This window comes from Bubalus kerabau, chromosome 3 (assembly GCF_029407905.1).
Source record: "Bubalus kerabau isolate K-KA32 ecotype Philippines breed swamp buffalo chromosome 3, PCC_UOA_SB_1v2, whole genome shotgun sequence".
Classification (NCBI taxonomy): Eukaryota; Metazoa; Chordata; class Mammalia; order Artiodactyla; family Bovidae; genus Bubalus; species Bubalus kerabau.
In genome coordinates this window covers 42,274,879-42,287,832 of record NC_073626.1, presented here as the reverse complement: position 1 = coordinate 42,287,832, position 12,954 = coordinate 42,274,879, and the positions used below count along the sequence as shown (strand labels likewise).

At 38.1% G+C, this 12,954-nt stretch overlaps 1 protein-coding gene across 1 annotated transcript in view; it reads right to left on the bottom strand.

The window, feature by feature from the left end:
* Nucleotides 1–2,853: 2,853 nt before the first annotated feature.
* Nucleotides 2,854–12,954, bottom strand: part of SRPK1 (SRSF protein kinase 1) — a 72,355-nt gene continuing 62,254 nt past the window's right edge. The window contains 3 exon segments of the mRNA XM_055571602.1: nucleotides 2,854–5,346; nucleotides 6,779–6,871; nucleotides 10,541–10,610. Of these exon segments, the coding sequence (XP_055427577.1) occupies nucleotides 5,162–5,346; nucleotides 6,779–6,871; nucleotides 10,541–10,610 (348 nt within the window). The 3' untranslated portion in view covers nucleotides 2,854–5,161.

The following is a 12,954-nucleotide window of genomic DNA, read 5'->3' as shown; positions in this document are numbered from 1 at the left end:
GCAAAAGAAAAATTTCTAAGGCCTCCTTGTCTTTAAAAGATTTCTCACTAGAATGGCAACTATGAAGGTCCAGAGAAGCTTCTGGGGGGCTTCAGGTACATCTGCCAAAAGCCTTCACCTTGCCCTCAAGAACAGTGAGTTTCACCAAAGGAGGACTGGATGTTTACCAACCTGGAGATCTGCAAATCTGAGTCACATAAGTCAGCATTTCACTTTTTGCTTTATCTTCAAGAAAACTCAGAATTCAACCTCTCCAATAAAGTGATGATTTTTGTTGACAGTAATGCATCATCAGCCTTTCTCAAGTGGTTTGATCTTCAAATTCAGATTTCATCTTTGAAAGTATACAGAAAAATCAATAAAATTAGCACTCCTCTAACCAAGCTTACTATACTCCTTCCTCTGCCTTTGGCTGGGACCCAGGAATGGTTGTGATGCCCAAGCTTGAACAGTGACTAGCACTGAGCAGGTCAACAGAGGAAGGCCTTATGATTTACATCTGAAATGTGAACCAGAAGTATGTCCTTCCTAGATGCTTTCACTATCTTACATCTCTGTATTAGCTACCTGTTGCTGAGTAACAAATTAGCCCAGGACTCAGTGGCTTAAAACATTTCAGTTTCTGCAGGTTGAAAGTTGCTGTTGTGTCCAACTCTGCAAACTCTCCAGGCGAGAATACCGGCGTGGGTAGCCTTTCTCTTCTCCACGGGATCTTCCCAACCCAGGGGTCGAACCCAGGTCTACCCACATTGCAGGTAGATTCTTTACCAGTTGAGTCACCAGGCAAGCCCAAGAATACTAGAGTGGGTAACCTATCCTTTCTCCAGGGGTTCTTCTGGACCCAGCAATCAAACTGGGATCTGCTGCAGTGCAGGTGGATTCTTTACCAACTGAGCTATCAGGGAAGCCCTTCGTCAGGTTAAGAATTGGCAAGGATTAGCCAAGTGACTTTGCACCAAGGTTTCTCACAGGGTTGCAACTAAGGTGTTGGATCTGCTCCCAAGCTCAGGGGTGTAGGACTCAGCTTCTACAGGTAATTGGGCCTAGGGCCCAAGTTGCTTGCTAGCTGAAGGCCTCTCCAAAGGCTTATTCACCTGGCAGCTTGCTTCCCCAGAGCAAGGGTTCCTACACAGAGCACAGACAGAAGCCACCGCCCCTTTGTAACCAAAAAGTGACGTCCTGTTACTTTTGAACAGTCACAAAGTCCAGCCCATGTTAAAGGTGAGGGAACTGTGTAAGTGCTTGAATACCAGGTAAGAATCATTGGGGTCCTTTAAAAAGTCCTCTAATTTCCAACACTGGCCATACTTTCCTCTGTATTTAATAAATCCAAAGCAACCAGTGAAATGTCTTAAGGGCACAGCTCAAATTGCAGGCAGCTGATACTTTCATAACACGGTCCAGTTCTGCCAAATGGAGAGCAAGGCTTGTTATTGTTACAGTATTAAAATGGGCAATAACTAGATGTGAATTAAGGACAAAAGAGAAAATTATGATAAAAGAGTGAACTTGGCAGGATATAAACCCAGATAATCTGAACTTGGTAGGATATAAACCCAGATAATCTATGTATGGAAAACCCTCAAGTCAGTAACAGAAGTAGGTACTAATGTAAACTTGCTTAGTTAGAGCTTCTAAACACATGATCTCAAGTTTTCTGGTTTTTTAAACTGAGATGTTTCTGATATCCTAAGGAGGTGGTGTGGGTTAATATTTGTGCAACGACTTAAAGGACAAATACATATCATCTAAGTAGTTTTTGAATTTCACCTCTGGAACAGCTTAATGGTTTCCCTGTGTATACTCAGGGTTGTAACTCCAACTCAGTTTGATGGTTCTTTTGAGATAGCTTAACACAAGACTTAGAGGGACTGCCTAGAATTGTCAGTCTGATGAACATGCTGGTTTGAAGAATTCCAATTTAATTTTTGGTTGTTTTTTAAACAGGTTACACTCTGGTCAATACTACAATACGAACACACTGTGTATACCTTAAAGCACAGTTCAATTAAAACAAAATAATTAAGCAGTTTACATACAGTTCAGGGCTAGAGAAGGGCTTTATGAATAAACATTATCACAAAAATGAAAGGCAAATTAAAAAAAAAGGAAAATATGACAGAAAAATGGCAAAAATGTTACCAAATCATCAAACAGGGAAGCATGCCAAAAGAAAAGTTGGGTAATGTAGGCAAATGACCAAAAAAAGGCCAATAAAACCTACGAAACAACCTTCTGACCATACTAGTCATCCAATATGCAAATTAAAACAAGACACTCCCCTTTTGGGGCAATCAAACTGGCTACTAGGAATAAAATGAGAGAGATTACACCAGGCTCATTCAAACACTGTTGGTCACCACAAACCAGTCCAACTGTTCTCCACTTAACTTAGGCAACATTTACTAAATGCCTTTAAAATGTGCTTGCTTTACTCTCTGCCCCAGCCAATCCCATTTCTAAGAATTTGTACTGAGGGGTGAATGAGACAAATATATGAAAGACTGTGTATTCCAGTGCCTTGAGGTTCACAAAATTTTGATATTTTGCACTTTGTGATCTTTAGAGAAAAAAAAAAAAAAAAAAAGACAACCCACAAATATTCAGGAAAAATGGTGCTGAGTTATAGGAATAACAATTTTCTTAGAATTTTCCAAAATGTACTTTGTTAATCCCACTTCACCTCCAACTTAAAGATAGAAACAAAGCTACCAACCGTACAAAATGATATGTGTTTAAGTTATACAGTTTAATGGTACTTAAGTCCAAAAAGCAACTCAACCAATCCGTTCCTCCATTCTGAAGCTAGGTCAGATTAACTTGGGCAACAAACAGAAATCTTCTGGAAACATGTAGGTTATTAAATAATTTTATTGTACTGCATTTACAAAGAAAACAGACAATGCACCCAGTAGAAAGAATAAAAATGTGTTTGGGGTTTTATTTTTTTACTGAGAGCAAATAGAAATCCTTTAGTGAGCTCCTGGCAATTTGACAATAAGTTCAATAAAGGTACATGGGTTACTTGGAAGATCAAATTCTGCAGCTGCCTCTTTCTACGGCTTTGAATTCATCTGGCTCTTTAAGAGATGGGGGGAAAGCCCTTATTTGGTGGGAAAACATTTCCAAAATGAAGTTACAGGTTCTCTCATTACATTTCTCTTCATGTTAGTTGTTAAAACAGGGCCTTCTATTTGTGTATGTTTTGCTTAGTTCACCTTAATGTCATCACCAGAATTCCTATCATTCCACAATTGTGATTTTACAGTGTAGGAAAGAATTCAGTTCTAGTCTGGTATTGCTTTACATGTATATATCGCTGAAAACCAAAAGTGGATTAGAACTGCTGAAGGATTTTCCCTGCCGTTGTTTGATACAATCTATTTTCTTTATTCTTGATAGGTGCATAGACAGCCTCATTTAAAATTCTTTCTACAGGAACATGTCTGATTTCAGGATTACCATCAAGGATCCGATGAAACAGCTGGCCAGTTATTCAGGGTAATAAGTTTGTGAGTTAAATGGATTGCATAATTGCACCACTTTTTCCTTTGCCTTTGTTGGTAAATGACAGAATCTAGATTCCAATTTTCTGTACAGAAAGTTGGCCACCCAGCAGTCTCATCGCTGCTTTGTTAGCGGAGCCTCGAGTTACACCTCCTTGGCTTTCTGTAAATCAGTCCCGTAGCCACTTCTGGAGAATGCTGAATCCCCAAGGCCCACTTGGTCCGTGCAGAACAAGCAGCTGTGACCCCAATCTTGCCCCTTTTGCTTTTCAATATGACCCGAGGAATATATGTAATGTCTAGGGCGAGTCTAGGAGAGGCTCATCCTAAAGTAAGATTCACAAATTCCTTTTCCCATTAAAAAAAAAAAAAAGCCTCAAGTACATTTCAATCATCTCAAAATTTAAAACTTACATTATACAAGGAAATAGCAGCAGAGAATGGCTAATCTTAAACCAATTGAGAAAGAAAAATAATAAAAACAAACACAACCCTCAAAATAAACAACAATGAAAAAAGTGCCATCCCACACCCTCCCCTTGGTTCTTGTATCCTGGGATTTCGTTTAAGACCTGAAGCCTCTGAGAAAATGAGAAGGGCAAAGCCATAAGGGGAAACTGCTTCACGGCTGAATTCTGGATGAGGTAAAGCAAAGGCCCTAAATAAAAATTGGGGACTGTTTGTAAAAAAAAAACAAACAAAAAAAAACACCCAAGAACTCTAGGATAGTTTCTTCTTAGATGGGAAAATCTCTGAAACTTAGTTCTCTTTCCCAGAGTCATCCTGAATTCTTTAATTATGGGGCAATAAACTCAAGTGCAATGAGTAAAGTGCCAGCCAGGGATTAAAAAAAAACAAACAAAAAAATAAATAGCCAATCAAAGTAATTCTGCTATTAGGGTACAGAAAAGACAAAGGAAAGGACTGTTTGCAGAACATATGTGGTTCTGAAGAAATTACTAGTCAATGGTTCCAGTTTTGTTTCCATCAAAAATCAGACTGAAGATTCGAGGACCTTAGGGTTATTAAAGAATGAAAGGAATGACAGTGCTTTGAACAGTGATAAACGTTACCTAAATTTGGTGTTTATACAGCTCATTTAAAAACACAGTAGCTTAAAAGTCGCAGAAAAAAATGTGAAGAAAAGAGAACAACAGAAACAATCCAGGAAGATGATGCAGCCTGGATACAGCAAGTTTAATGTCTCTGCTGTACACAGAAGTAACACCCTTTCCCCTTCTCATCCTCATGCTGGCAACAGGATATGCACTAGAATATTTGACTCTTAGAGTCAGTGAATAAAAGGATGAGCTCATACATCTTCATAGCTCTTTTTAAAAGGATGCTTATAATTTAAAGGATGTCCTGATGGAAAGACAAGGGTACAGGGTGTGAGGCTGTTTCACATTTTAGTCCATTAGTCTTTGGCAGAGCCCAATCAAGGCCAAATTCACCTAGGATGCCCAATGGCTGTGGGAGGATCTCCACAGGGTCAAGTAAGCAAACCCAAATGAACATGTTGGATTAAACAAAAGACACAAACACCCTAGAAACCCTTGAAGACAGAGCTTCACCCTGAAAAGGGAAGGGGGAAATGCTTGGAGGGGAGGGGTGGAGGGCCAGCCTGTGATCTCTGCTGCAGTGCTGGACTGGGCTTACGAGTTGAGCCAAGGGTGCCGGAGACAATCGGCGGCAGTGGCCCTCTTCTCGGGGATCAGCTCCAACATGGGCAGTAAGAAATCTGTGAAGCCGGCTGCCTCTTCCTGAGGCCACTCATACTTCTCCACTAGAACCTCAAAAAGGCCCCAGGGTTTCAGCTTCGTGATGTGTTTCAGGTCACCTATGGTAAAGACAGTACAAAGAAACTGACCAACATTGCTAAGTGACATTGTTCTGTGGAAATCCAGGAACTAATCCAGGCAGTCTATCAAGAAATCAAAACTGCCACCAGAATCTAATCCTTCTCTATTCATAAAGCACCTCTCTTATCTACTGCATTCCTTGGAAAGAAGTGTCTCCTTTTTTCAATAGGCCTAAAAATTTAAAACAGTATTTCGATCCACCATTCTAGGATTTTTTGTCCTGAGCAAGTTGGGTAGGCCTGTCAGGAACTAGGTATTCACTAAACTGAAAATTAAAAGCCGACATACTCAGCATGGTCTTATGATATTCAGAGGCAATTTATTACCACATACGAAGAATAATTTGCTTGTACTCTATTTTTGGCTCAATAATCTAGTAAATGTTGCTTCAAAATAAGGCAGTAATTAAAAAATAATGAGCTAAAAACCACGTCCAACATGTATAAAAGTAACAAAACAAAACAAACCAAACAAATTTTCAGATACAGCTGAATCACACTGTACCATTTTGGAACATCAATCTCCTTTTGCCTCCTTAAAACAAATTTTTTTTTTTTTTTTAAAGATAGTCAATTATCAGTGACTTGTTAAGGTTAATGCTGCTTTGAATTTTTTTTTCTTATATAACACTTATTTCAAGTCTCTTCTGTGGGCAGTGAGTGCCTGATTACCTACTTGGTACATGCATGCCATTAACCTGACTTTGCACAAAAGGAAGAACTCTCAGGAAGCACTTCACCATCTTCTTGCCCCAAACAGAAACATTAAGAAATGCTTGCTTGCTCTCAAGTGCTGACAAAGATTTTTCTCAGCACAAGTGTAGAGATTTTGAGGAAAAAGGGAACCATGACAAAAAGGGAAAAAAGGTTAGACAGTTTTCTAGCCCCTTGTAGGATCAGGTTTTCACATTTCAGTATTTGGAATGCTTAAGAAATACATATTTAAATATGTCAACATAATATTATGCAGTAAAAAATTTAAGGTGAATTTTATCTTTGTTTTCCTTACTAACAAATGATAACATAAACTTATGAAATTCAAAGTATAAAAGTTAATTAATTCTACTTGTCTTTTGATAGAACTGCCTCAGCAAAATCTGCCCATTTTTCAGAAGTGCTATAGTAGGAGTAATCAACGAACTATGTGCCAACTACTAACTAATTTCATATGAAGTGATCCCCATTTAGAAATCAGGAGACTGCGTTTGGGTCAAAGACCGTACCAGTGGTACAGCAGGTGGAATCTGAACCCAGATGGTCTGGCTCCAGTCTCTGCTAAGTCACAGCTCCGCATTCAAGGAAGAAACATCCTCCTTGAGGTGTTGAGGACACTGTACCCAGCAGTACTTACCTGTTCATTGTCAAACACTTTTGTCCCCTCAATGTCTGGGAACAAACACACTTCTTTTACCTTTTTTGGTGAAAAATTCCTTGGAATATTTTCCTGCCACAATGAGCTTGCGAGGCACCTTCCCCAGAAGTTCTATGATCAATGCAATGTGATCTGTATGTTTCAAACATTTCAAGAGGGGGGAAAAAGACATACATAATAGGAATAACGAACGTAATTCTAAACACTGGCAGAAAGAGTAGCATGCACACCTCTTTGTAAAGCATTTCAGCTTGCTTTCTGTCCTAAATGAGAAGAGGACTCTATCCATCTAATGGAGAATCCAGAAAACCATTACAAATCAGATAACCACTCCAGTGGGACTTGAGTGGTAACTAAAAACCATCTTGGTGTGAATGCTCTGCTTCCTGAAGCTGCATCCCTGGGACCTAGATGAAAACTCATGTTAACAATACTACCTCTGCGATTGAAGAAGTCCTGTGAATATTTCCCACTGAGGGCAAAGCGTCTCGGAATTCTGCCTATCAGCTCTATAATGTGCGCAATGTGGTCTAAAATAGAAGGGTAAGAAGAACAGGATCAAGGATAAGCTGTAAAAGAGGTTTTTCTATGAATAGCTTTTTCAAGAACTAGCTACTTAAAAGGAACGACAAATAAAACCCAGGATACTCAAGGGAAGACTGGGAAGGCCAAGAATTATTTCAGGTGATTGATCACCTGTAGTGGGCAAGTCCCATTCTAAAGTTTGGAGGCTTATCTATTTTATTTCTATTTTGTCTATATGTCTAGGTTCAGGTGGGTTTTACAAGTAAGTAAAAAGTGTACTAATATGCTTCAGACATTCTAGGATAGATACTGATAACAGATATTTCTAACAATGCTCAATAGGGCTCTGTGGGAAATAATATCACTTTATTTAAGAACGTTCATGACAAAGCACTCACATATGATTAAGTTTTCACAATCACCTTGTAGAACAGGCCAAAAATACCCCATTTTAAAGGTGAGAAAATAAAACCTCAAGGCGAGTGGACTTCTTGAGCTACACAGCTAATAAGAGCTAGAGCTCAGATAAAAGCCCCTATATCATCATGTCTTGTCCAGAGGGTTTTTTTGTAATTTAATAAATCATATTTTTAAAGAAAAAATTAGCAACAACATTTAAAGCACAGCTATTATACTTGACCACATTTGGCTCTAAAGTGTTTAAGTCATGCAGTGCCTTGTAACTGTCCCAGCAGGACTACGGACTGTGAGCGCTGCTAGGGAGACGTGCAGTCTGTCTCCAGGAGGTGAGCTTGGACTAGCCTGCATCCACACCTACAGACAGCCCTACTACCTTTCCCTGCAGGTGGCAGAAAGGAAACATGTGAAGAGATTTAAAAAGCGATGGCTTCTAGCCACAAAACAGTTTTAAAAATGACTTTAATTCTGCAGTTATAGAATCAAGGTCAAAAGGAATCACTGAAAACTTCTAATAATGTATCTCAGAGGAGAATAATATGCTAGGGACATTCACATATCTGGGAATTTGGGACGGTTTCAGGTGCTTCCTATTTTTCATGTAAAGGACTCACTGGTGTCATTTAAAAGCAGCTTTATATTCATGAACTCACTATAACCTTTGGGCAGTCTGACTGAATTTATGATCTGGTAACAAGTATTTCACTGACACGAAATTTTTGCCAATTTTAGGCAGGATCTGCAAATAAGTATCTTTTTATACATTAATTATAAGTGAGACTATAATTTGTCTTTACTGTAAACTTCCAAGTAAAATACTGGTTCTTTTAGTATTTTTCTTATGCTAAGGAATTATTTTCCCCTTGAAATCGTAACATTACTTTTAGTTGCAGTAACCTGCCTCTCGTTTATCAATTAATCATAGGATTAATATACCTGACAGGCAAAATTATTAAGTATTATTCTAAGGTTTAGGGCTGTGGAATGTCACTAATAGCAGAAGACATGCTACTTAGGCCCCAGTCCTACCATGACTCCTAACCCTATGCCTACACTAGCAAGGGGTAAGTGTTTACTTTTTCCTGCTCCTATAGTACTCTGAGGTTTTATCTCAGGACTATTAGTATTGACTGGAACAGAAGGGAGTAAGTTATGATCTAAATATCTAGGGTAACTGGTTCTCTCATGTCTCTTGAGACTTTCATTTACATTTCACTTTTCAGGTTTGATAGCATAATACCCCATACAATATAATTCTAGCCACTATATGAGTTCTGTACCACAGACTATTTATAGGGAATCTAGGGAAAGAAAAAAAATTAATTACCCTTACAAAACAGATACAGTAGGGCTTTCTTTTTTTTGCTGTGCTGTGCAGTGCAACATGTGGGATCTTAATACCTTGACCAGGGATTGAACCTGGGCCCCCTGCATTGGGAGCATGAAATCTTAACCACTGGACTACCAGGGAAGTCCCTAGTAGCGCATTTCTAAAACAGTGTTAATGTAAAATATCATGTATGAAACGAGTTGCCAGTCCAGGTTCGATGCACGATACCGGATGCTTGGGGCTGGTGCACTGGGACGACCCAGAGGGATGGAATGGGGAGGGAGGAGGGAGGAGGGTTCAGGATGGGGAACACATGTATACCTGTGGCGGATTCATTTTGATATTTGGCAAAACTAATACAGTTATGTAAAGTTTAAAAATAAAATAAAATTAAAAAAAAAAAAAAATAAAACAGTGTTATGTCTATGCCCCCAAACTTATAATCCAAAAAAGAAGCAAGCAGATAATAGGGAAAATCAAGTGTGTACAGAGGTAGTAATTACAGTATATTCTTAAAAGGGGCTTATGTATAGAAATTATGTCCAAATTGTACCCATTAAAATAGGTATATGGCTATGGAGATTAGTTAGCAGAGCATTTTCCAAACAATACTTATTAGGAGGTTTTACTAACACTGCCTATTGACACCCCAGTTTGAGAAAAGAGCACTGTCAGTTCCATACAGCACAGACCTGTTTTCTTAAAGGATCAAGGAAAGCACACAAAGTAAAAGACCTATTTTCCACCCTGGGTGGGTACAGTGGCAGTACTCTCTCAAAGTAATCCCCACTGATTCTGAAAACAAAAGTGCCAAAATCATATAATAAAGAAGGTAAAACATTCCTTTAATAAAGTTCTTAAATTCATGCTATCATCTAGTTACTTGAATGTCACCATGATTAAAAAAATAATCACACATTTAGTTATCTGGTTTCATAGCCTCTCAGATAGAGCAACTGACAGCTTAGGCTTTTCCTACTGGTATTGTAAAATATAAACCTGTAATATTTTCTTTTAAAATGGAATTCTAAATGTTAGTATCATTTAAAAAGAAAAAAAATATAGCTTTCATTTTCAGAAAGGAAAAAAAAAAAGAACGCTAAATGCTGTATAATTTATATAGACAAAGAGGATATATTCTCTGCATTCAAGGAGTGTATGTATGTTGAAATTGACTTCCAGATAACGTTGGAAGCATAACTAGGCAACAAATTGATGAACAGGTAGCTCCAAACTGGGTAAAGAATGAATCACTGATTTACTAATATACAGGAAGGAAGACAACTAGATGCTTTAGAAGAAATCTGGCAAATACAAGTTTCAGTTCAACCAACTGTGGCCTTTTCTCTAATCTTTACATAGAATTCTTTAATATCTATCATAAAATATCTACTATATCTAATACTTAATATAAAATATATTTCTTTTCTGGGATTTATATATACTTAGCACACTAAGAAGACTAAGGCTCTTTAGTACTAACAGATGACAGCCACCATGCACAGACAGCCTCAGGTGAGAGGACCTACCTTCATCTCGAGTGTACTCCTCCCCCGAATGAGGTTCAAATAAATAGTCGCCTGTGGCCAGTTCAAAGGCCTAAGAAAAAGAGGAAAAGCTTATAAAAGCATTAAAAAAAAAAAGACCCCTGGGAAGTTTACTGCTATTTGGCTCAATTTTAATAATTTTTTTTCTTGGAAAAACCTGCAAATGATCATTTAAAACATTGTCTAAAATTATTCTTAAAGAACTTTTCTTTCACACCTGCACCTTAATAAAGTGGAGCAGGAAAACTGCAAAAGCTCAGTTAATATCAATATGTGGATTATTCCAAGCCCCCTGCGTCCCAATCTCTTAATCATTAATTCAACTCTCTTGTGTTTCTCTTTTTGCTCACAGAGGGACATATCTAAGGTGATTCTAAGTTATTAAATTATTCATGAGGTGAGTATTGTTTAATAAATTCACACAGCTAGAAATTAAGATTTTGTACTTAAAATCAAAACCAAAAAAAATTCAGAAACTTTTCTACTTAGGACTCTTTAGAATTTGGTAGAAAGCACTTTTAAAGTAAGTTTTGCTTTGGAAAGCACTTGTTAAACTGTCCCAGATAGAGAGTTCCCAATTCCTTGGTCTATAGAGAATCAGAAAAAGATGAAGTATAAACGGAATCAGGAGCCACTAATACTGATCAGCAGGTATGCATTCAACAATCAGAAAAAGAGAGGCATACCTCCTATAACAAGAAAACTTGTAAACAGAGTTTAAGAGGGTCTGAAAAAGTGATTTCCTTAGGAGTAAGTGTCAGTACAGAGGACAGCATCTGAGTGATGGGGCTGTATTAATTTTTCAATGATTAACAAGAGAGCAAGTAATTTAACAGCAGTTTTAAAAAGGACCTTATTGATATAAAAAGTACAGTTATCAGTCAAGTGCTAGTAACCACGGGTTAATTTTGACTGACTCAATGGTGCCAAGTATCCCAGACAATCTCAGGAATGTGGGGTGGATTTAGTTGGGGCACATTCTCAATTTAGATCCAGGTCTAGGTCTTGGTGGTCTGCCATTGTCACAAAAGCAGAGTCTTTCTCAAAAATGTATCACCTGGGCTGTACTACTGCCCAGAACAAGACCACAAAACCAGAAGTTTCAGGACTGTCTCTAAAATGTCAGCAATGCTGTGTGGCTCCTTGCTCAGCATAGCTGGTTTTACATGCTAGCAGTTCGTTACTGAACTACACTGATAAAGCAGATACTTGTTACACCCTCAAAGCAGAACAGAAACAAACGGATTCTTGTTCATCAAAATTTGTCAATCTCTCCTAAAATCAGTACTTTAATTTTTCCTCATGTTGGGATTCAGTGAAAATATTACAAGTTAAAAAAGAAGATAGTTTTCTAAAAATTTAAAATACTCTAGGCACTTTCCTGGAAGTCCAGTGGTTAAGTCTCCACTCTTCCAATGCAGGAGGCATAGGTTCAATTCCTGGTTGGGGAACTAAAGTTCCTTCCACATGCCATGTGGTGTGGCAAAACAAAAACAGATCAAAAAAACTAAAACTTTCCACCTAGAAAGGTAAAGTTCTCTAAAAGAACTTTATTTTTGGAACATAAGGTAGTTGCTTATTAGTTACAATTTTATAATTAACAGTACAAAAAACCCAACCCAAACCAAAAGATCACAACAGAACTAAAAACCCCTAGAAACTTGATTACAAAACACCTAGCTGAACATCTTTCCTTTACAGATGAGCAAACTGACCAGAATGGAAAGGCCAAGTCCATCCCAGAATCCAGGGCTCTGGTGCTACACTCCTGTCCTTGTCTCACGCTGACCAAAGGGCCTATTCTATGCCAGTCAGGGTCATGCTAACAGACACAGGCAAAAAGTGTGCTGGTACCTCCAGATAATGGAATATTATTCAGTGCTAAAAAGGAATGAACTATCAAGTCATAAAAAGACACAGAGGAACCATAAATGAGTATTACAAAGTAAAAAAAAAAGCTAACGAATCATGCTGTTTGATTTCAACTGTATGATATTCTGGGAAAGATAGAACTGTGCAGACGATATCTATTCTTTATTCATTCTTAATGCTCTTCACAGAACATTCCCTTCTTATAACTGCTTCTAACTTTGTAGTATCAATCACTAAAGTGGTAGGCAATCTCACAACTTGCCTTTTTACTTCTCAGAAAGGGTCCCAATCTTTCCATCAATTAATTGCACTGGATGAAGGAGGATCCATGTCCTGGAGAGGACACCTCTGATATTCTAAGATTTATTTTTATTCTCTGAGTATGGTGATATTTAAAGCAATATTTCTACATCTATTAGCAAATGAGAGAAATCTGGGGTAATAAATGGGGCTCAAGTTTTCATGATACTGTCTCAAGTCAGTTAAGTGCCTTCCTTCCCTTAGTCAACAAAATTCCTGTATGT